The sequence below is a fragment of the Peromyscus californicus genome, unplaced genomic scaffold, assembly GCF_007827085.1.
Source record: "Peromyscus californicus insignis strain IS unplaced genomic scaffold, ASM782708v3 Scaffold_2__1_contigs__length_46816999, whole genome shotgun sequence".
NCBI lineage: Eukaryota > Metazoa > Chordata > Mammalia > Rodentia > Cricetidae > Peromyscus > Peromyscus californicus.
In genome coordinates this window covers 36,526,402-36,549,810 of record NW_026294540.1, presented here as the reverse complement: position 1 = coordinate 36,549,810, position 23,409 = coordinate 36,526,402, and the positions used below count along the sequence as shown (strand labels likewise).

Sequence of the window (23,409 nt, the reverse complement as noted above, 5' to 3'; positions counted from 1 at the left end):
CTTTCAAGCTATCTGGACTTGAGTCTTGAACTGACTCCAAGCCACCCAGCCAGTTACTCTGTACCTGTTCAGCTCCCTGGAGCAGGAGTAAGGGAGTGATAATATTCCAGAAGACTACAGGGGGCGTGTGTATGTGTGTGTGTACACGCACACCTGTGCGCATATGTGTGCGTGCACATGCACTAATGGGCTGTGTGTGCATATAGAGTCAGAGGACAAGTTTTGGTAGTCGCTTTTCTCCCTTCCACCATGGGGGTCCCAGAAATCACACTCAAGTCTCAGCCTTGGCGGCAAGCGCCTTTACCCAATGAGCCACCTTCCTGGCCTTGTTGTTTTGAGATAGGGTTTCATATGTAGCCTAGGCTGGCCTGAAATTCATTAGGTAGCCAAGAATAACTTTGAAACTTCTGCCTCCACCTCTGAGGGTTAGGATCACGGGTGTGGATTACCACACCTGGCTGTCACCTGAGACCTTAAGGAGACTGGAATCTGCTTGGCTAAGGGGCCACGTAGTAGATTTCAAAAATGTGCTGATTCTCCCCATATCCCTGAGTTCATACCTCATGCAGTGTGGCTATTGCAACATCTTCCTGCCTGAGCTGAAGGCCAGCCTGGGCTACCCTGTCTCAAAATATAACTTAAGATAAACAACAGTTTTTCTCCATCTCCAATCTGAATTGCTCTTGGCACTGGCATTGACAATGAACGTGTTAGAAGAGCTGGTGTGCCAGCTGAGGCAACCTGAGACTTGTGTGCACTAATTTATTGAGACAAGGTCTCATGTCGCTCAGGCTGGCCCAAATGACCTTGAACTCCTGATCCTCCTGCCTCCACCTCCTCAGTGCTGGGATTACAGGCATGCACCACTATACCCCATTTATGCAGTGCCAGAGATTGAACCCAGGGCTTGAAGCATGCTAGGCAAGCACTCTACTAACTGAGCTATAGTCCCAGCCCTGAATTTCTGTGCTTTTGCTTATTTGTTCTCTTGGGCTCTTGCCTCACTTATGAAAGTGATCCCAGCTTTGGGGCAGAGGATGAGCCTTTCCTTGGGGCTGTCAAAGCTTCAGGTATGGGAGAGAGCCCTGCTTGACTGGCAAGGCCACTTACCTAACTCACACCAATTGCAGAGGTGTGAGGGTGTCCACGGAGCAGGATGAGCCTTTCCTTGGGGCTGTCAAAGCTTCAGGTATGGGAGAGAGCCCTGCTTGACTGGCAAGGCCACTTACCTAACTCACACCAATTGCAGAGGTGTGAGGGTGTCCACGGAGCCTGGCTCAGATCAGCATGGCCCACATCACCCAAACCTTGAGCACTAAGTCATTGTCATTTTAAGCCGTTTTGAGTTAAGGTCTTCCATCCCAACTACTTGGGGCCTGAGGCAGGAGGATCCCAGGTTCTAGGCCTGCTTGGATTATAAATGAAATAATTCAAGGCTAGCCTGGGTAACTTAGCAAGACTCTGTCTCAAACTTTAAAATTTGAAAGAGGGTGGGGATAGAGGTTAGTGGTAGAACACTTGCCTAGAATCCCCCAGTAAGGGACTGGAGCTTGGGCCAGCAGCAGAGTGATTGCCGAGAATCCCCCAGTAAGGGACTGGGGCTTGGCCCATCAGTACAGTGCTTGCCCAGAATCCTCCAGTGATAGTTCCGTCCCCAGAATAGACATGGCGAAATAAGAGAACTGACTTCCTCAGGTTACACTCTGACCTCCATATGCCTCTATAGTGGATGCTCCCTAACAAATAAATAATTGGATTTAAAATGTTCAAATAGGCCGAGCGTTGGTGGCGCAAGCTTTTAATCCCACCACTCAGGAGGCAGAGGCAGGCGGATCTCTGTGAGTTCTAGGCCAGCCTGGTCTCCAGAGAGAGATCCAGGACAGGCACCAAAACTACACAGAGAAACCCTGTCTCAGAAAAAAAAAAAGTTCAAGTAGAATCTCTTAGTGAGGAAGGAGCTGGGGGGCATGGCTCAGGAGCAGAGCTCCTGCCCATCATGTCCAACACCTTGGGATCATGTAGAGGAAAACAAGGTTAAGGCCAGTTTGTTACATAGCACTGCTGTAGCAAATCGATAACAGATACAAGGCATGTTAAGGAGAAACCCTGGCTAGTACTTGGCTTATCAAACTGCCGTCCAGTGACTGGATCTTTGGACAAGGGGCATGTGTTTCTAACTTCAGGAAAATGCTATGGGGTTCTGCCTGGGCCTGGAGATCTTGCCTGGTGGACTCTATAATCTGTGGATGTCACAGAGATTTTATTTTATTATATATATTGCTGTTCTGGAGACTGAACATTGGAGCCTCACGCATTCTCGGTAAGCCCTCTGCCGCTAACTACATCTCTAGTTCCTCTTCCTCCTGTTTAGTTTTTATTTCAAGGTTGGAGTCTCGGTAAGTTACACAGGCAGGCCTTGAACTTTCTATCCCCCTGCTTCCGTCTTCTGAATAAACTGTGACTATTACTACTTCTTCTTTTTTTGGTTTTTCGAGACAGGGTTTCTCTGTGTAGCTTTGCACCTTTCCTGGAACTCACTCTGTAGTCCAGGCTGGCCTCGAACTCACAGAGATCTGCCTGCCTCTGCCTCCCGAGTGCTGGGATTAAAGGCGTGCGCCACCACCGCCCAGCTGACTATTACTACTTCTTCTCCTTCTTTCAAGACTGGGTTTCTCTGTGTAGCCCTGGCTGTCTTGGAACTCACTCTGTAGACCAGGCTGGCTTCGAACTCGGAGATCCACCTGCCTCTGCCTCCTAAGAGCTGGGACTAAAGGTGTGTGCCACCATACCCAGCATAAGCTCTGCTTTCTAATCCCAGCTCCATCAGAGATTTTAAAAAATATATCATGCTTTATTTGTGCATATATGCCTGATGTCCATGCAAAGAGGTAAGAGGACAATGTGTTCTTTCTTTCCACCCCACATACATACTGGAGATCGAATTCAAGTTGTCAGGTTTGGTGCCAACCACCTTTACCCACTGAGCAACTCTCCTGGCCTACAACATGGATCAAAACTTTTAAAGTCAGGTTTTTTTTTATTTAATGTTATGTGTATGTATGTTTTACCTGCATGAATGTATGTGCATGCTTGGTGCCTGGGGAGGTCAGAAAATGGCATCAGAAGACTGCCCCCCCTCAAAACAAAACAAAAATCCCTGAAGTTTGTGAGCTACCATGTGGGGCTGAGTTCAAAACCCCATCCTCTGCAAAAGCAACAAGTGCTCTAAGTTCAGCCATCTCTCCAGCCCTCCAACAAGGATTGTTTCTTTAAAAAAAAAAAATCATTTTATAAGTGTGTGGGTGTTTTACCTGCATGTAATGTCTATGCCCCACCACATGTGTTCAGTGCCTGTGGAGGCCAGAAGAGGGGGTCAGAATGCCTGGAACTGGAGTTACAGGCAGTTGCTTGTGAGCCTCCGTGTGGGTGCTGGGAACTGAATCTAGGGCCTCTGGGAGAGCAGCCAGTGCTCAAACCACTGAACCCCTTGCCAGCCACCCAACAAGGGTCATTGACAGACGCCTTTTCCAGGGACGCAGGTCCCAGGCTTGTGCACAAACTTTGCTGCTAGGGAGAAGTATACACTGACTAGTCAGGTTCCTCGCTGACACATGTTTTTATGGGATGGATGGGCAGAAGAAGGGAACAAGGGCTGGGCGGTGGTGGCGCACGCCTTTAATCCCAGCACTCGGGAGGCAGAGGCAGGCAGATCTCTGTGAGCTCGAGGCCAGCCTGGACTACAGAGTGAGTTCCAGGAAAGGTGCAAAGCTACACAGAGAAACCCTGTCTCAAAAAACCAAAACACACACACACACACACACATTCAGAGTTAAGGACTGGGGAAGGCTCTGAAGAACCAAATGTGGGCTGGGTATATGGCTCAGAGGGTAGAGTGCTTGCCTAGCGTCTATGAAGCCCTGGCTCCCACCCCCAGCACTGTCTAAATCAGCTGTAGTGGTGCATGCCTGTAATCCCAGCACTGAGGAGGTGGAGGCTGAGGGTCCTCCCACTGAGAGGAACAGTTCAAGGTCATCTTCTACAGAGAGTCTGAGAGTAGCCTGGGCTGCATAGTAGTCAGTCTCAGAGAAAAGAAAAGAAATAAAAGTTTTCAAGTCCTGTCTATTGGGTATTTGATTTTAGGGGGAGAAAAAAATTCTGAGGGGCTGGAGAGATGGCTCAGCAGTTAGGAGCACCCAGCTTACACCTACCTGTTAGTCCTGATATAGGACATCTGACCCCTTCTTCTGGCCTTGGAAGATACCAGATGCACATGGACAAACCCACCCATGGATGGACATATACACATATAATTAATTTTTTTTAAATCAAAGATACAAAAATATAAAAACAGAAAAGAAAAAAATCCATGATACAGAATGAAAGCCATTCATATTTTTCCTGGAAAAAGTCAAGCGAAGAGCTGGGATTGGTAAGTCATGTCTTATAGTCTCAGTAGGCAGGAGGCTGAGGCAAGGAATGCCACAAATTTGAGACTTGCCTGGGCTACAGAGACTTTGTCTCAATAAAATAATGATATAAATGAAAATAAAAGTCAAACTGGGCTTTGTGGTACATGCCTATAATCCCAGCAACTGGATTGAGAGTTCAAGGCCAGCCTCGGCTACTTGAGACACCACCTATAAATAAATAAATAAACAAACAAACAAATAAATAATAGGGGCTGAAGGTGTAGCATGGTGGTAGAACCTAGCACACACAGGGCCTGGGGTTTGAATCCCAGCAATATAAAATAGATTTAATTTTTAAATAAATTTAAAAACAGCCAGAAAGATGGCTCTCTGGGTGAAGGCACGTGCAGCCAAGTCTGCAAGCTGTCCTCTGACTTCCATGCTGTGGCACACACTTGAGCAAACACACACAAAGTAAACACATTTAGGAGAGAGAAAGACCCAAAGAGAAACAAAATCAGGGGAGAGATGCCTATTGCATCTTGTTGTAGGACTCTAGGGCCCAGAACACCGAAAACAAGCGATGGGAATTCTCCTCACTATCCCACCCACCGCCGGCTCCAGGCAACTAACTCATCTCCATCCCAGACTTACACAATGCAGCCTTGGGGATCCCTCTGTCCCAAATTGTGTCATCTGCCCCTGAACCTGCCCTACTCACACAACCTGTTCCAGGGGATGTCATCACTGTCCAGGTGAGAAACTCTACAGTTGACCACTAAACTGGTGTCACGACCCCCATCTAGCCATTTCCACGTCCTCTTTGCCCCAACCTTCAGGATTCCCACTCTGCTTCCAACTGCTCAACCTCTCATCTGACCACCTCTAAACAGGATCTGAGCTGATATGATTGAAACCTCAAGTCTCAGGGCCACCAAGACGGCTCAGTGGGGAAGGGTGCTTGCTGCCAAGCCTGATGACTTGAGTTCCATATCCAGGACCCACGTGGTGAAAGGAGAGAGCCAGCTCATGCAAGTTGTCCTCTGACCTCTACCTTCTCTGTGCACACCCCTCCCACCCCAACTCCACACAAAATTAAAACCTCGTATCTCTCAATTTTGGCTGGGCCAGGCGGTGCAGGCCTGGCAGTTATTGTGGAGGCTGAAGCAGAAGACTTAAAATTTCAAGGCCTACTTGGGATACGGAGTGAGGTCAAGGTCAGACTGAACAACTAAGACACGTCCCAAAAGTACAGAGAGGGCTGGGCTGTAGCTCGGTGGTAGAGTGCTTACCTAGTATGTTCAAGGCCCTTGGTTCATTCCCTTAGTAACATAATGCCAGCACTGGGGAGGCCTAGGCAGGAGTATAGTGGTGAGTTGGAGGCCAGCCTGAGCTACATAGTGGATTGGAAGGCCAGTCTGTTATATAGTCAATCCTTATATGAGGGAGAAAGAACGAGTAAGAATATGGAGCGTGGTGGCACATGCCTATAATCCCAACATGTGGGAGATGGAGGCAGGAGGATCAAGGTTATCCTCGACTACACAGTGAGTTTGAGGCCAGCCTGGGCTACACGAGACCCTTGCCTCTCAAAAATAAAATTAAATAAATTCATAAAAGAAAATAAAGCCTAGATTCAGAGGTCTAATAACAGTGGCCCTCCCTCCTCCAGTCGTTTTCAATACCCCAAACTGTTCTCTCTCCTGCCCCATGCTGGCCACATGCTCTACAACTCTGTTTCATAGCCTTCATCTTGCCTGCCCTCCTTCCTCCAGTGGTCATGGAGGCCGAGACCTTGCAGGCTTCCTGGTCCTGGCTTAGTGGGTTCATCCCGGAGTGTCCATCTCTGGTATGGAGCTCACTCCAGCAGACTCAGAAAGTAACTCTGTCCATCCCTAGTAGTGTGCTCCCACCAAGCCACGAACAACTGCTCCAGGCCAGTGGCCACTTTGCAATCCACCCTCAGGTGGGATATCCCCTGACACACAGCAGCATTTTATTCACCATTGTGGGCATCGAGGCAGGGTGTGGCCACGGGAAGCCAGGTAGGCTGTCTGGGAGACCAAGGAGAATGGGCGGAAGAGGGCCAGGCGGAGCTCAGCAGCTGAGGTAGCTGGAGATACAGGGCTGCGGCCCTCACCGCACCCAAGCCCTTCCTGCAGCCAAGCTGCATGATCAAGTACCCTGTGACATCCTTCGGGGGTTGCAGCCTCCAGCATCAGCCTCCGTGCTCAAGACTGCAGAAGATGCTTGGTGGCAGTTATCACCAGGCCAGGGGTGAAACCATCCCGGAGCTGCGTGGGCCATCCCCTGCCTGCAGGTCGCTGAGCGCTCTCTGGAGATGGGGAGGAGTGAGTGGTCAGTCAGTGGTCCCGGGACCCACGACACCCTTCCTGCCTCTTCCTGGCACCCAGATAGCTGGTGCTGAGGCTGTGGCCCCACCCCCACCAAAGACAGGGGACATGCCACTTACAGACACTCTTTCCCCGCGGGACTTGGGGAAGATGCTCTCCTAGCCCCACCTCCCTTGAGGGGCCCCTCCAGCCTCCGCCCTGGCTCACCTCAAATTTGCTCATGAATTCTGAAAAGATGCCAAAGAAGGCCTCTGAGGTAGTGGCCTTGGAGTCCTCTCCGAAGAAGGCCAGCGCCTTCCCTAGCTCTTCCATGGCCTCCCGCTGCAGCCCGTCCAGCGCCCGCAGAGCTGGCTGTGCCGTTTCCAGGAAGGACTGTGGGGGCCTTGGTTAAGGAAACGGCCACTGGGTGTTCTACCCTCCTTGGCTGGAATGCGACCCCAGACAGCCCTAGCTGTTCCACTCCCTCTCTGCTTTGATGGAATCTCCCTTCCTGTAGGCAGAGAACTGCGCCCCAGCCCTCACCCACCTGCCCCCGGTTCTAGGCCACCCGCGCCCATCACTTCATGCAGAATCCATTTACAGTGTACATTCTGTACAGCCTCAGTTTTCCCTCGCTCTCTCCACAAGGCGGCGCTATCGTCTTGGGAAATTCTGCTCAGCCTCTTGACCCTTTGTCCGATTTGTTGTTATGGTTTCTTTTGTTTTTAGACAGGCTCTCATTATGCAGCTCAGGCTGACCTTGAACTCCAGATCCTTCTACCTCATCATCCTGAGTGCTGGGATTCCAGGTTTGAGCCCCAGTGTGCTGGGCTCACCGCCCACTTCTCAGACCACCCACTTGGACTGACCTGTCTGCCTGACACTTGGTTTATGTGTTTATTTGAGACAGGATCTCTTGTAATGCAGGCTGGCTGGGAACTAGCTAAAAAACTGAGGATAACTTTGAATTCCTGATCCTGCTGCCTCTACCTCTGAATATATGTGTGCAATACCACGGCAGGCCTTTTCTCTTTTTCTTTTTCCCGTTTTTTTTTTCTTCTTCTTTCCTTCCTTCTTCTTTTTGTTTTCTTTCTACTTTAAATACCTTTTTTTTTTTATAGCTTTTATTTAGAACAGTTCAAATGCTCATTGTTCTCCAAGGGTAAGCTTGTTCCCTCTATGGACCTCCAAGATTTAAGACAGTATCTGGTATACTGTAAGAAGGCCCTGGGGGCCGGGCAGTGGTGGCACATTCCTTTAATCCCAGTACGCGGGAGGCAGAGCCTGGGGGATCTCTGTGAGTTCGAGGCCAGCCTGGGCTACAAAGTGAGTTCCAGGAAAGGTGCCAAAGCTACACAGAGAAACCCTGTCTCAAAAAACCAAAAAAAAAAAAAAAAAAGGTCCTGCGAAAAGACTCAGCGGCCCTAATTAAAGTGTACAGTTCAGTGGGAGAGCAATTATTTGGCATGCAGAAGGCTCTGGATTCAGTCTCCCCACTGCCTCGCTCATCTTGCTTTTGGCTTGTAAGACCTGACGGGACAAGCTTCTCCACGTGTTTTGTGACTTCAGTCTGGGCCCACCATTCTTGAGGACGGACAGTCGTCAACATATCCGTGACTTTGGGAACTATGGATGGGCCTCGTGGCAGAGACCTGTCACCCCAGATCCTTGGGAGGATGAGGCCAGAGAACTGTAAGTCCAAGGCCTGCCCGGGCTATAGAGTGAGTTTGAGGCCAGCCTAGACAATCCAGACAGACTCAGTCTCCAAAGAGTAATAAAGGGTGGACTGGTTGGTTATACAGTTCAGCAGTAGAGTTTTTGCCTAGCTGTGTCCATTGTCTTGAGTTCAATTTCCAGCATGAAAAAAAAAAGCAGATAAATAGTAAAAAAGAATGATGTAGATGTAGCTCAGTGGTAGAGTACTTGCCTAGAATCCCCCAGTAAGGGGCTGAGGGTGTAGCTCAGGGGTAGAGCACCTGCCTAGAATCCCCAGTGAGGGGTTGGGGGTGTGGCTTAGTGGTAGAGCCCCTGCCTAGAATCTCCCAGTGAGGGGCTGGGGTGTGACTCAGTGGTAGAGCACCTGCCTAGAATCCCCCAGTGAGGGGCTGGGGTGTGGCTCAGTGGTAGAGCCTCTGCCTAGAATCCCCAGTGAGGGGCTAGGAGTGTAGTTCAATAGCAGTGTCTGCCTACAATTACCTAGTGAGAAGCTGGAGTGTAGCTCAGTGGTAGAGCTCTTGCCTAGAATCCCATAGGGAGGGGCTGAGGACAAGGCTTGTCAATAGCATACTTGTTGGGAATCCTCCAGTGATGGGCTGGCAGCATGGTTCAGCAGTAGAACATATGCTGGTATACCTGAGGCCCTGGGTTCAATCTCCAGTGTCTCTCTCTCTCTCTCTCTCTCTCTCTCTCTCTCTCTCTCTCTCTCTCACACACACACACACACACACACACACACACAAACTCCATCTATAGTTACTCAGCTTTGGCATAAGCATGTGGACCCTACATAACCCAGGATGGATCCTCTCCCAGAATCCCTGGGCACACAACAGCTTCTACCTGGAATTTCTGCAAGGGTCTCCACTGACCACTAAAGCCACAGTCAGCGTTACTCAACCATCCCAGCGTCCAGTCTGGCCCTAGCACAGGCTGATTAGAGGATACAGCCATGACCACAGCAAACCTGTCCTCACTGGAGGGGGACATGCTCTGGCAGGCCACCTGAATCTCACTGACCGTGCCATGGAGGTCAGCCAGGTCACCAGTCAGGGCTCGTTGGTTCACTGCATGTAAGAAAAGGAGCAGTCTTATGGGGCTGCATCCCCAACTCAGAGGAGAAGCATGCATCTGCCTCCCTCACCCATGAACCCAGCCTACCTTTAGCAGCCAGGGGCACAGTGGGCAGGTCCTGGGCAAAGCCCAGGAGCTCAGGGAAGTGCTGGCTTAGTGATTTGGCAAGGATGTGAAGAAAGGTGGATTTCCCATCCACTGTCTTGGTGGAGTTTAGCTGCAAGGGATGCCACACATATGCTCCTCAAAGTCCCGCCCACCAGGCTTCTGGTTACATGACACCAGGTTTTTCCTGTGTTTCTAGAACTCTTAGTTTTTGATACTCTTTCCTACTCCCCATCCCAAGTCTACTTTTCTAGATCCTGAAGCTGAGCTGGAGAAGTCACCTTCCATACGCCTGCTCTTTGAGTCCCTCTGGGCTTATGTGTAGCCAGTTTCCCCCTCCCCCACCCAGGGGAAGAACTTCGTGGGCATAATGTTTTCTTCTCCCCATGTAGAACATTATTTGTTGTATGAATCAGGCTCTTATTTAGCCCAGGCTAGACTCGAACTCGTGATCCTTGAGCCTCAACCTTCTAAATGCTGGGATTACAGGTGTATGCCACCACACTTGGCTCCCCTGCCACAACTGGACATAGGCTTGACCTCCGAGTCTAGTAGCTGGAGCAAGTTGACTGCTGGCCCTCACCTCTGTCAGGAAGTTGATCTTGAAGCCAGTGGTCTTGTTGGTCTTGGGCTGTCCATCGTTGAGATAGTTACCCATGGCCAACACAAACTGTGGGAAGAAAAGCAGGATTGATGGGGTCCATATGCTCAACCCACCCCTACCCACATGTGTAGATTTTGGTTTCCAGGCTGGAAGCCCCAGGAGACAGTAGATCAGATTAAACACGCAGGGGTGGGAAGCGGCCTGACCTCCAGGATCTTGGCAAGTTTCCGGCTGTTTTTGAGCTCCAGGGATGCTTGTCGCAGGCACTCGAGGCTGCCTCGAATGTCCTCTGTCTTCTCCTGTAAGGTGGCCTGGAAATGTAGACTGCGCAGGCGGGTCTTGTATTCGGGAACCGACAGCATCTACAGGAAAGTAAGGGGGCCAGGATTCATTCATCCTACTGCCCAGCCTGGGGAGGGAATCCTCTGACTACTGAGCTGGGTACTCCTTAGGAAAAATTAGCACGACCCCTAGGGGACGTTCTCATCCCATCTGCCTTGACCTCCAGTGGGAACGGGCCATCAGAAGAGTTAAACTGGAGGCCAGGGGCAGTCCTCAAGGGACCTGGGACAGAAGTCAACTCCTGACTGCAGAGGGGCCCAGGCGAAGGCGCCCTCAGCTATGGCGGGGTGCCCGGGGGGCTGGTCTTAGCACCTGCAGGACGAACTGGTCGGGCTCACTAAGGCGGCCCGGAGCCTCGCGGAAAGCCTGGTAGCGCTGCTCCTCGTCGGCGTCGGGAGCGAAGAGCAGCAGCTGCGCCAGATGCGCAGGCTCCAGGCGCCGGGGCTCCATGCTCATGAGCACTTGCCGCAGCTCGCTGGGGGTCAGCTTCAGGTGAGCTAGGAGGATGGCTGCGGGCGGGGCACCAGGGTGAGCCGGGGGCGGGACCGGGGAGAGGGCGGGGCCCAATGAAGGGGTGGGGCCTCAGGGAAAAGTTGGGGGCATGATTGATGGGGCGCGGCTACTGGGAGGAGGGTAGTTGGGATACGGGAGGAGGGGCCTGAGGGAAGAGCCCAGTGGAGAAGGGCGTGGCAAGGGCGCAGCCAGAGACTAGGGGTCTTGTAGACTGAAAAGGAGTGGGATCCCCAAAGACGTATACCAGGAAGATGGGCGAGACCTGTGGGCGGGGCGGGGAACTAGGGAGGAACGAAGTAGATGATATGATTGTGAGCGTGGCCAATAGAGGGTCCTAGGTGTGCACCTGAATCTAGGTGGGGGATCCTCCTACCCTGAGAGGCGGCCTATTTAGCCGAGTGACAGGTCCCAACCCCTACATCAGAATTTCGATCACCCCACCCTTCTGCGGGTCTCAGCTTTTGTAGCCCAGAGGACGGGCCCCTAAGGCTTCTCACAGGTATTGTAGGCCTTCTTGTGGGACAAGATCTCCACCACTTCCTTCTTCCTGAAGGGCTCGGGGCCGGGCACTGGCTCTGGAAGGGAAACTGAACAATTTAATGGGGAACGGGAGTCTAGACTAGGGCTGCCGTGGCAGGGCCAAGGGACAGATGTGGCCACAACCAGTAGCCAGGTACCCTCTTCCCGGCATGCATCACCTTAACTACATCAGCTCCAGTCATCCAAACTCCCCTCATTTCTCAGCCTTTGAGTCGTGGACCCCCAGATCCCGCCTAAGGCATTTACCACGTGGCTTGCCTGACCCTACACTGCAATCTCCTCATATGCCCTTTTCCCTACACCCTTCAGACTGAACAATAAAAACCAACCACTTTCCAAGTTTGTGGTTCGTAAAAGAACTGACTGCAGATATTTGGAGTCACGTTCAATTGCTACAAGGAGATACCCAGAAAGGACTAGGGGAAGAGGGAGACTGAAAAGGATCTTCACAGATACCTTCTACTCCCCCATCCTGGTTTTGTGACTTTGTGCAAACTACCTAGTCTCTCTGGGCTTCTTCATTAAGAAGTAAGTCAACGTGGTTGCAGGATCTAGCTTGCAGGGTTGTCAAGGGATTCAAGCATGCAGAAGGGCTTGGAAGTTTGAAGACACAAAAGCAATAAGTGCATGCTCTGGGGTCTGGGAATTAGAGAATGACCAGAAGGCAGCAGGCAGTGTGGCTTGCTGACATGGCCCAGGGCCATCAGGCCACTCACTCGAAGGTTTCTGGGTGCCGAAGTGGAGCTCCAGGTCCAGGTATTTCACCATGTCACTCAGCTTATCATAGTCAGAGTCCTCCCCAAGCTGCAAGGGATCACGGGAAGTTCAGAGCAGGAAGAGCCCAGGCAGTTAGCCTGCCTTTGTCCTCTGAAATCCATCCTGGGGCCTCCCAAAGAGATAGGGCCCAGGAGGTCCAAGGGAAAGGCAAGAGTAAGAGGAGGCTGCAAGAAACATTAAATAGAAGCTGGATGTGGTGGTGCATGCCTTTAATTCTAGTACCCAGGAGGCCAATGAGTTTCAGGCCAGCCTGGTCTACACAGTGACACTTTGCCTCAAAAATAAATAAATAAACAAACAGAGAAGGAAGGAAAGAAGGAAATAAATTAGGTGTGTGGTAGTGGTGCACACCTTTAATCCCAGCACTTGGGAGGTAGAAGCAGGTGGATCTATGTGAATTTGAGGCCAGTCTGGTCCACAAATTGAGGCAAGGCTACACAGAAGGACCCTGTCTTGAACCACTCCCCGCCCCCCCCCAAAAAAAGAAAGAAAGAAATGCTATAAACAGGAGCTGGAGAGATGGCACAGCAGTTAGGAATACTTGCTGCTCTTGCAGAGTTTGGTTCCCAACACCCACATCAGACAGTTCATAATTACTGATAACTCCAGCTCCAGGGTACCTGATGCCCTCTTCTGGCCTCTGACGGCACCTGTACTCATGTGCACATATCCAAATGCACACACATAATTTAAAAAAAAAGAAAGAAATGCTGTATAATCCAAGTTACAAGATAAGAAACTGACTTCCCTCTGACCAATAAGGCAGCCATTCTTGGTACTCTATCCATGAAGAAGTGGGCTGGAGCAGGAGAGATGGAACCGGCGACAACCAAGAGGGCCAAAGAGAGATCTGAGGGGTCTGTCCTGTTTTAGAGTCTCCTTTAGTGTGTGTCTAGACTATGTGCGCATACATGCCCATGTGTATGCATATGTGTGGAGGCCAGTGGTAGACTTCTGGTGTCTTTATTTTGCTTCACCTTTTTTTCCTTTTTGGTTTTTTGAGACAGGGTTTCTCTCTGTAGCTCTGGCTGTCCTGGAACTTGCCTTCTAGACCAGGCTGGCCTTGAATTCACAGAGATCCACCTGCCTCTGCCTCACGAGTGCTGTGATCAAAGGCATGCGCCACCACTTCCTGGCTCCTTTTTTTTTTTTCCTTAACTTGAGTACTGGGGATTTGAACTCAGGCCTCATGCTTGAGCAGTAAGTGCTCTTACCTACTAAGCTATATCTTTAGCTCCATCTACCCTATCTTTTTAGATCATCTCATCGCTAAACTTAGAGCTCTACTGATTGGCTAAATTAGTTGGCCAATGAGCTCCAGGGATCTGTTGGTCTCCACCCTCCTCAGCCCTGAAGATACAGATGTACACCACTGTGTCCAGATTTTCACAGGGGTGCTGGGGTTCTGAACTCAGGTACTGATGCTTGCATGGCAGGAGCTACCCATTGAGCCATCTCCCAGCTCTCTCCCACCCTCCTTTTGAGATAAAGACTTGTTATGTAGCCCAGACAGTCCTCGAACTCATAATCTTCCTTCCCCAGTCTGCTGAGTGCTGGGGTGACTGGTAGGTACCACCATACCCCGCTTGAGGTTTTCCTTTGCAGGGAATGGGTTCATCCCTGCCTTAGGCAGGATGAGCTAGCGCTAGGACAGCTGAAGCTGTGAGAGGCCAGGGGCTGGAAGCTGGACCAAAGGGCTGAGACAGTTTATACAGGAGGTGACCCCCTGCAACGGCCATAAGGAGCTGAGAGTCGGGGGAAAGAGCCCAAAGGAAGAGAGACAAGTAGAGAAATAGTCTCAGAATGAGGCTGCTGGGCAAGAATGCCTGGCAGGGTGGGCGGCCAGGTGTGTTCAGTCTCGGGGGCCAGGGGAATGACACTGGGGAGGAAGTTTGTGGACTCATCTTAAGCGTGTAGAAATATGGTCTCCAGGAACCCAGGATGAGAAACTTGCAGGTCAGGCTGGCCTCAAACTCACTATGTAGACAAGGATGACCTTGAAATGATCCTCCTGCCTCCACCCTCTCAAGTGTTGGGATTACAGGCGTGCAGTAATGATACCTGATTCATGTGCTTGGAGTTTGGCTTCAGCCTCTTAAGTGCTGGAATTGGAGGCATGAGCCACTGTACCCAGATTCCCCTGGCCATATTTAAAAGAGCAGTTGAGCTGGTTGTACTGGCTCATTCCTATAATCCCAGCACTTTGGTGGCATTGAGGCAGGAGGATTGCCATGAGTAAAAAACTAGAATCTAAGAGAACTAGTCCAGCCTCAGGAGTGATGGGTTTTGCTGAGCTTTTGGCCTGGGAACACATTTGCCATTGGGAAGGCTGTCACTTCTCTGCTCAGGGTAAAAAGGATCAAAGAATATTCTAGTTGATATTAGAAGATGGCTCAGGTGCTTTCATGAGTTTGGTGACCTGGGTTAAAGCCCTGGGGTTTATGTGACGGAAAGAGAGAACTGACTCCTACATGTTGTCCTCTGACCTCCACACCCATGCCCCCTCCCCCACACAATATAATTTAATAAACGTAACTTTAAAGGAAGCTAAAGAAGAGGAGGATGGTAGGAGGCAGTGGCAGTGGGCTGGAAGATGGATCTTGCCTTCAATGTTACTGTCCAGACCACTCACCCAGTTGAGAGAGCCACTGGTCCCTAGGTCACCTTACCTGACCCCAGATAGTGCCTTCTGAGTTCTCCACCTGTTCCCAGCGCAAGCGCTTGACACTCATGTGGCTGGTCTCGCTCCGGCGGTGGCCCACGCCCCGGGATATCATGGGGGGTGCGCAGGGCACGGGTGGGGGTAGGGGTGGTGGAGGTGGGGGTGGGACTGGGTGGCTGAGCTGGGTGAGGGGTTTGGTCAATGACTGAGGAGGTCCTCGGGGACCATCGGAGGCGCGGGAGCTGGGTTTGGGGTCGTGGAAAGGCAGGGGTGGTGGTGGTGGTGGACTGAGCGGGGGCGGGGGGATGTGGTCGGAGATGGAGGAGTAGGTCAGAGAACTACCCTCCTCGCTGCTGCTGATGCAGTCGCTGGCGCTGCTTCTCTCATTGGTCACAAAGCTGCCCTGGTCATCGTGGAAGCTCATCTGTCCAGGGGAGAACAAGGTGAGTGGGAAGTCAGGCTGGAGCCCTGCAGACGGGGGGCAGCTGTATGTGGGTAAAACGGACAAGTAGGTGGAGAGCAAGAGAAGCTAGGGACCAGGATAGGCAGTCTGCTGCCTTGGCCTGAAGCTGTGAGTAGGATAGCTTGAGAGTGCATGGAGGACAGATTGAAACAAATAATGGGCTAGCCTGAGACACAGTAAGTATATGGAGGTAGTTTTAGGGAAAGGTGAATTTGGCCTGAGGCTGTAGGCTGGGCATCCTAGGATGAGGAATGGAGTAACCTGAGATAAAATATATATATGATAGCCTCAGGCAAGGGTGAGATAAGTATGGACAGGGGATAACTTGGAATGGCTCCAGACAGGAAATGGGTAGCCTAGACAGACTCCAGCACAGACTGAGGCTGGGTGAAGCAGTCTGAGGCAGTCTGCCATGAAACAGGCCTCCTGCAGCCTCTGGGGGACACTACACCCTCTGTAGACCTCCACCCCTCAACTCTCCACATCCATTGGCATGCCCACCTCTTCATAGTCATTCTCCGGTGTCAGGAAGTCATCCACGATGGTGACCCGAGGACCCAGCTGCTCGCTCAGCACATCCAGGAAGCGGTCGGTGTCTCGGCTCCGCACGGGGCGGGAGAAGGCAAAGAGCTTCCTGCGGCTGGGCGGCCGGATGGGGTCTGGGCTTGGGGGGCTGTCCGGGTGGATGGATCCAAGGCCTGGCTGTGGGGAGGGTGCCCTGCTGCTGTCCAAGCTGGCGTACGGGTGGGACTCGGAGCTGCTGGGGGAGGCCAGACCCCCAGAGCACAGCGGGTCATAGCAGGGAGAGGGCAGGAGCCGCTCGCCGGGCCACGAGACTCCAGACAGGGTCCTGGGCCCTGGGTTGGCGGTGGAAGGAGAGGAAGTCTATCAGCCAGTACCCAGCATGGGGTGGAGGAGTGGGTCAGCTGTCTGTCCTAAGACATGCTTTCTGTCTCTGGGCTAGTGCCTCCCAGGCTCTCCCCTGAGACCACAGCACACGAAGCAGAGCATATCTTTTGGCTTCAGTTCATGCCATACCCCAGCTCACCTGGGAACACACCCCAAAGGTCTCCCCAAGATCCATGAGGGACCTTTCCATAGGCCTCAGACAAGAATCACGAGGTGCCACCCCTGCCCAGCAAGCCTCAGACACACAAGAGGATCATAGGGGGTGGAAGGATCTGCCTCCCTCTTCTTTAGTAGTAGAAACCAAAGCTATGGCCTTGCACATGCCTGGCAAGTACCCTGTCAGCTAGTTATATCTCCAGACCCCTTTTCCCCACTTAAAAAGTTTATTTTTATCTTTTTGAAAGAGTCTCACGTGGCTCAGGCTGGCCTTGAACTCCCTATATAGGTTGAAGATGACTTTGAACGTCTAATCTTCCTGCTTCCATCTCCTGAGTGCTCCATCACAGGGGTGCTCCCCCACACCCGCTCTTTTGTGGGGTTGAGGATGGACCTCAGGACCTCATGCATGCCCCGCAAACACTCTGCCCACTGGACTCTGAGCCCCACTTCCTTAAAGTTTTGAGGCAGGGTCTTGATAAGTTGCCCAGGCTAGCCCCTGGACTCATTCTGTAGCCCAGACAGGCCTTGAACTATGATCCTCCTGCCTCAGCTTCCTGAGTAGCTAAGACAGCAGGATTGTGTTAAGGGCACAACAGCTGGTCTTGCTCAGGCTGCAGAGAAACAACCTTCGTGGCTCTGCTGCTCACGCAGCAACGCGTGCACTTTCTGGTGTATCCCATAGCCACATGCTAACTTGAGGACTTGTTTGGGGGAACTCTCTGCTTTCCCAGATCGCCAGCTGGGGTGGAGACTACAAAGGACACATGACGAGGCTGGGACAAGCCAACTTTGATGACCCATCGCACATGCACAGAGGTTCTCCGTGCTTCCCTATGTACGGCCCAGCTGCACACACCTTCTAGCTAGAAGGATAGAAGCCAGTACCCCTTCAGGACCAGAGGTTGGCTGAGGCCATACCTGCTGTGCCTACCAGGCTGGGGACTGGCGGAGAGGCCCGGGATTTGGACACAGTCCCTATCTTCCCTTTGAAGCTGCTGTTCAGTCGTGACTCAAGCTCTGCGTAGACAGCTGACATCTAGTGGACAATGGAGATGAGTCGGACCCCTTCTCGTACTGTTCCCTTGTGGTCTCAACAGGACCCCAGAGACCACGCATGGACGGTTTGCCCCAGTCTGAAACAGCTGCTGGGAAACTTTAGTCAGGGTTCTCCACACACCAGCCACCCAGTCCCATGATCATTGACTATATCTGGAAGGCAGGAAGGCCTCACCATTTTGGGGTTGGGGGTCTCTGGGAGGGATGTGCCATCACCAGCCTGACGCTCGCCTGGGATCAGAGGTAGAGGCATCTCAGGGCAATCACCAGGACCTGCCAGGAAGGTGCCATGGAAACCTTGTTATCCTTTCTGAGCTTTATGGCTCAGTCCAGACCTGCACAGTCAGCACTCCGCCTCACTGTCCCCCAGGTTCCTGATTCCTCATTGTGATGTTTAATCTTGGTTGTCAGCTCATTTGGATCTGGAGTCAGCAGAGTCACACTTTGAGGTGGGTCTGTGAAGGTACGGCCTGGAAGGATTACCTAAGAAGGGAAGACTCTGTCCTGAAGTGGGCAGGACCTTCCTGCAGAAGCGCAGATAGAAAGAGATCTGATGGGAAAGTAGGGCTTTGCCTGCTTGCCTTCCTTCCTTGCTGGTGAGTGAATCTGTTCTGCTGCTGCTGTTGCTGCTGCCATCAGAACCCACATTCTTCAGGCTCCCAGTGTAGACTGGATCAGTAGCTCTTTGGCATCCTCCAGGCCTTCAGTGATAAACTGGGACCTGGGACTACCGATGCCTCCAGCTCATGGATTGAGCAGCTACTGGATGTCCAGCCTCTCCAGCATGCAGAGGGCCATTGCTGGACCACTCAGCTGTCATCACGGAAGCCAGTCTAATAAATCCTCTTTGTGATTCACATTCACTCTGTGGGTTCTGTCCCTCTAGAGAACCTTGCCTAACACACTCATCATTTCACAGACACCGATTTACAGGAGGAGAAAGAAGTGCCAGCTGTCTACATGGGGCCTTACCACAGCTAAGGCTGGCCTCCAGGCCCTGGGAGCGCAGGCTGCGACGGCACATGGAAGAAGCTCTCTGGGAACTCCGTGGCTGTGGCTCTGGTGTGGGCTCTGGTGTGGACTCTGGCTCCAGGTCCAGTGAGGATTCAGGTTCTGTGGTGGGACAGGCAGGGTTTGGCATTTGGCCTTTGTCCTGTCAGCCTCCATAAGCAAGGGAGGTGAGGGAAGAAGTCACCACCACCGATATGTAGCCTCTGGGCCCTGGGGCCTTCCTGCCTTGTCCCCAGGATACTGCCACAGTTTTTCTTAGGTACTGCTGAAGATGAAACCCAGTACCTTGTGTGTGCTAGGCAAGAGCTCTACCACTGAGCCGTGGCCCCAGCCCCTCACTGGAGGATTCTAGGCAGGTGCTCTACCACTGAGTCACACCCCAGCCCCTCAGTGGGGGATTCTAGGCAGTGCTGTACCACTGAGTCACACCCCAGCCCCTCACTGGGGACTCTAGGCAGATGCTCTACCACTGAGTCACACCCCAGCCCCTCACTGGGGGACTCTAGGCAGGAGCTCTACCACTGAGCCACACCCCAGCCCCTCACTGGGGGATTCTAGGCAGGTGCTCTACTACTGAGCCACACCCCAGCCCCTCACTGGAGGATTCTAGGCAAGAGCTCTACCACTGAGCCGTGGCCCCAGCCCCTCACTGGAGGATTCTAGTCAGGTGCTCTACCACTGAGCCACACCCCAGCCCCTCACTGGGGGATTCTAGGTGCTCTACTACTGAAATGCATCTATCCCCAGCTCTTTAGAGTAATGCTCAGGCAGAAGTCCTGAGACCAGAAACCAGGTTCCCAGAGCAAGAAAAGCAGCTGAAGGATGGAAACCATAGTGAGGCTGATGCCGCTCCCAACAGGGATCTTCTTTTATTTATTTATTTATTTTTTGAGACAGGGTTTCTCTGTGTAGTTTTGTTGCCTGTCCTGGATCTCACTCTGTAGACCAGGCTGGCCTTGAACTCACAGAGATCTGCCTACCTCTGCCTCCCGAGTGCCGGGATTAAAGGCCTGTGCCACTGCCACCCAACTCCAACTCTAAGGGCTCTTCTTAGGATACCATGCCATGGGTCCCAACACCCCGTGCTTATTCCAGGCTGCTCACTGACAACCAATAGAACTTGTTTAGGGCAAATTAAAAAGGTTCTGGCCACATGCTGCCCTTCCGGGGACCGCGAGCTTCATGCTAAAATTCCTCAGCCTTCCTCAATCCTCTCGGCTGTAGGGAGTAGGTGCCTTGAAGGGTCAGCAACAGCAAACCACAGGGACCGTGACTGCAGAGTGCCTGCAGCAGGTAAGGTACAGGGCACTATGCTCACCCAGTACTTTCATGGCTTTGGGGATTTGAACTTGGATCGGTTCTCACACTTCCACAGCAAGTACTTAAATTACTAACTCTTCTCTGCGGGAGGGGGGGGGAGGGGGCATACTCTAATACTGTAGGTAGCGGTGGAACAGTGAGGTCGCTCTTGGCCGGACAGACCCCTGCACGTGTGCTTGTGCGCTGGAGTCTACCAGCCAGGGTGATCTGACCATGGGGCCATGAACCAGGTGACATGTACTGATGAATGTGTAAACGGTGAAGAGGACACATGAATTAAATGTTGTTTGCATGTGTAAGTGTGTATTGATATTTGCATGTGCGTGTGCCTTCGTGTATGTGCTCGTGTGTACGTGTGGAGGTCAGAGGTGGATCTTCTGTCACTCTTCACTTTATATATCGAGGCAGGGCCCCTCACTGGAACCTGGAGTTTATCATCTGTTTTGCTAATCTAGCTAGCCAGTTTGCTTCAGGGATCCCCTGCCCCCCACCTGCCAAGTGCTAGTATTAAAGTGGTCTGCCTCACCCACCTGGCATTTATATGGGTGCTGGGAATCTGAACTCTAGTCCTCCTGTTTGCCCTATGCTTTATCTACTGAGCCATCCCCAGCCTCTTGTTTTGATTCTGAGACAAGGCCTCTCTATGGGCTACTGTGGTGGTTTGAATGAGAATGGCCCCCATAGGCTCAGAGGGCATGGCACTATTAGGAGGTGTGGCTTTGTTAGAAGAAGTGTGTCACTGGGGAGTGGGCTTTGGGGTTTTAAATGTTCAAGCCAGGCCCAGTGTTACTCTCTCTTCCTGCTGCTTACAGATCCAGATGTAGAACTCTCAGCTACCTCTCCAGCACCACGTCTGCCTGCTTGCCACCATGCTTCCTGTCATGATGACAATGGACTAAACATCTGGACTGCAAGCCAGCCCCAATTAAATACTTTCCTTTGTAAAAGTTGCATAGTCATGGTGTCTCTTCACAGCAATAGAAACCCTAAGACAGCTACATAGTGAGTCTCAGGCTGGCCCCAAACTTAGAATCTTCCTGCCTCAGCCTCCCCAAGTGCTGAAGTTACAGGTCTGAACCACCATGCTTGGCTATGGGTTCTCACACAAGGGCAGGGCTATAGCTCAGTGGGAGAGCACTTGCTTAGCATGAGCAAGGCCCTGGGTTCCATCCCTATTGATGTAAAAAGAAAACCTGGCTGAGGTAGCACATACCCAAAATCCCATCACATGGGAGATGCAGGCAGGAGGATCAGGAGTTCAAGGCCAGCCTAGGCTACATGTGAGTTTGAGGTCAGCCTGACTTGCATGAGACCCAGTTTGAGAGAGGAGAGAGGGAGGAAGAGGAGGAGGAAAAGGAAAAGATGAAGAACCGAGCAGTTTCCAGTCATGCCATGTTTGCCGCATGAAGGATGATCCGGGCAGGCACAGTCCTCCCAGCCAAGCCCCAGGGTTGAGCATGTATCTGCCAGACACCGGGCATATGGGCATGCATATGTGGGGCAGGGGCCTAGAGTGGCTGCCAGACCTCTGGGAGGTGAGGACAGGTGTTTCCTTGTTCACCTGACTGGCAGGGCAGCTGGCAGCTGCCCCCAGGGACTGCTCACCTGTCATGGCCGTGTAGCCCAGGAAGCACGCGATCTTCTCCTGACACAGCTCCTGCTCTTCATAGGTCAACAGCTGGTAGAGGAACTGCCAGAGCACCTGCTTAGCAGGTGTGTCCAGAACGGGGTACACGTCGACAATGAGGGTGTCAATGTTCCTGCAGGTGAAGGTGCAGAAGCAGGGAGCCTCATCACTCGGGGGGTGTGGACCAGGTGGTGGTTCCAGGCCCTGGAATTCAGCTCATGCCTTTGAAAGATAGAGCAGAGAGGGCAGGAAAGCAGTCTGCAGAGGCAGTCTGCTCTGATTCAAATGCCAGTTTGGGCTGGGGATGTTCGCTCATTGGCAGAGCACTTACCTAGTATAATACCCAAGGTTCTGGGTTTGATTCCCAGCACCTTCCCAGCACCACCACCACCAAAAAAGAAAATGTAATAGTCAAATCCCAGCTTTGCCATTTACCAACTAACTGACCTTTCTCAAGCAACTTAACTTTTTTTTTTCTTTTGCAAAGTTGGAGGTAAAAATAACATCTACTGAGCTGAGGAGATGGCCTAGCAGGCAAACACTCTGACTCCTATGGCCACTGTGGCATGCATGACTCCCATATTCAATCAATAATAAATAAATAAATGGTTTTTTAAAGAAACATTAGGGGAGGAAGATGAAGGAGCATGTCACAGAAAGTTGTTGGCATTCATTTTACATGTAATAAAGTTCCAAAATTCACAATGGCAATGGTTACATATACTTGCAAGTATAACAAAACCCCCAAACCACTGAATTGTACAATTCAATGAATGAATTGTGGCCAGAGAGATAGATGACTCAGTGATCTACTTTGTGCTTCGGGGCAGTGGTAGCATTCGCCTTTAATCCTAGCACTCAGGAGGCAGAGGTGGGCAGATCTCTCTGAGTTCGAGACCAGTCTGGTCTATAGAGGGAGGGCTGTCTAGAAACCATGTCTCCAAAACCCAAAAGAAAAAAAAAGCATTTGTGCTACTAATTGTGCTACTAACTAAACTAGGTTCAGTTTCCAGGACCTAGTTGGCAGCTCACAAACACCTGTAACTCCAGTTCCAGGAGATCTGACACCCTCTTCTGGCCTGCATGGGTACTGCACACATGCGGTGCACTTACATGCAAGCAAAATACCTACACACATATTTTTCTAATTAAAAATTTATTTAAATTAAAAAATTAAATTTAAATAAATGACTGAATATATTGCACAATATAACTCACATGCTATATAATTCAGTCAGGATGTGGAGACAGGCTGATCTCTGTGAGTTCCAGCCCAGCCAGTTGCTACATAGCAAGACCAGGTCTCAAAAGTAAATAAAGGAATAAATTTAAAAGTTGGGGTTTGTTCGAGGGCACCTCAACTCCCTTGATACTAGCTATGGCCTTCTTAGAGCCTTCTCTCAGAGGACCAGGATTGCCAGGTTTAGGTGGGACTTGGGTAGGGCCCAAACAGGTTAGGTCCCTATCACCTCTCTGCCCAGGGCACCTGTGCTGGAAGAAGCTCTCAAGAGCCCGGCAGACTCCATAGCGCTCGGGAGGAGTGAGGAGGTGGTCCAGCTGCTGGCTGAAGGTCCTCCCCTGGACTCGGATACTGGAAGGCAGGATGTCCGCCACCCACTGCAGTGAGGTGAGAGCCGATGACCGGGTCGGGGAATCCAAAGAGTCTGAATCTGCAGGGGATCACAGGCATGGGGAGGTAAGGGTGACCCGGAGTCACCAGGTTAGGTGCAGTTTCCCAGGCAGCTGGGGTCAGCAGCCTTCTTGAGCTGGGGCATGCAATACATTGGAA

At 51.6% G+C, this 23,409-nt stretch overlaps 1 protein-coding gene across 5 annotated transcripts in view; it reads right to left on the bottom strand.

The window, feature by feature from the left end:
• Positions 1 to 6,340: 6,340 nt before the first annotated feature.
• Grid2ip (Grid2 interacting protein) overlaps positions 6,341 to 23,409 on the bottom strand; it is a 66,194-nt gene continuing 49,125 nt past the window's right edge. For 3 of the 5 annotated variants that reach the window (XM_052754348.1, XM_052754352.1, XM_052754350.1), the window contains 16 exons: positions 23,107 to 23,290; positions 21,599 to 21,753; positions 18,635 to 18,775; positions 17,838 to 17,935; positions 17,525 to 17,642; positions 16,040 to 16,395; positions 15,083 to 15,499; positions 12,353 to 12,440; positions 11,594 to 11,671; positions 10,896 to 11,092; positions 10,448 to 10,603; positions 10,221 to 10,307; positions 9,620 to 9,749; positions 9,407 to 9,525; positions 6,971 to 7,135; positions 6,341 to 6,744 (listed from right to left, as the gene is read on the bottom strand). In XM_052754348.1, coding sequence (XP_052610308.1) covers positions 6,673 to 6,744; positions 6,971 to 7,135; positions 9,407 to 9,525; positions 9,620 to 9,749; positions 10,221 to 10,307; positions 10,448 to 10,603; positions 10,896 to 11,092; positions 11,594 to 11,671; positions 12,353 to 12,440; positions 15,083 to 15,499; positions 16,040 to 16,395; positions 17,525 to 17,642; positions 17,838 to 17,935; positions 18,635 to 18,775; positions 21,599 to 21,753; positions 23,107 to 23,290 — 2,561 coding nt within the window. In that variant the 3' untranslated portion in view covers positions 6,341 to 6,672. Of the gene's footprint in view, positions 6,745 to 6,970; positions 7,136 to 9,406; positions 9,526 to 9,619; positions 9,750 to 10,220; positions 10,308 to 10,447; positions 10,604 to 10,895; positions 11,093 to 11,593; positions 11,684 to 12,352; positions 12,441 to 15,082; positions 15,500 to 16,039; positions 16,396 to 17,524; positions 17,643 to 17,837; positions 17,936 to 18,634; positions 18,776 to 21,598; positions 21,754 to 23,106; positions 23,291 to 23,409 lie in introns of all 5 variants that reach the window. The other 2 variants (XM_052754351.1, XM_052754349.1) reach the window with 1 other exon arrangement.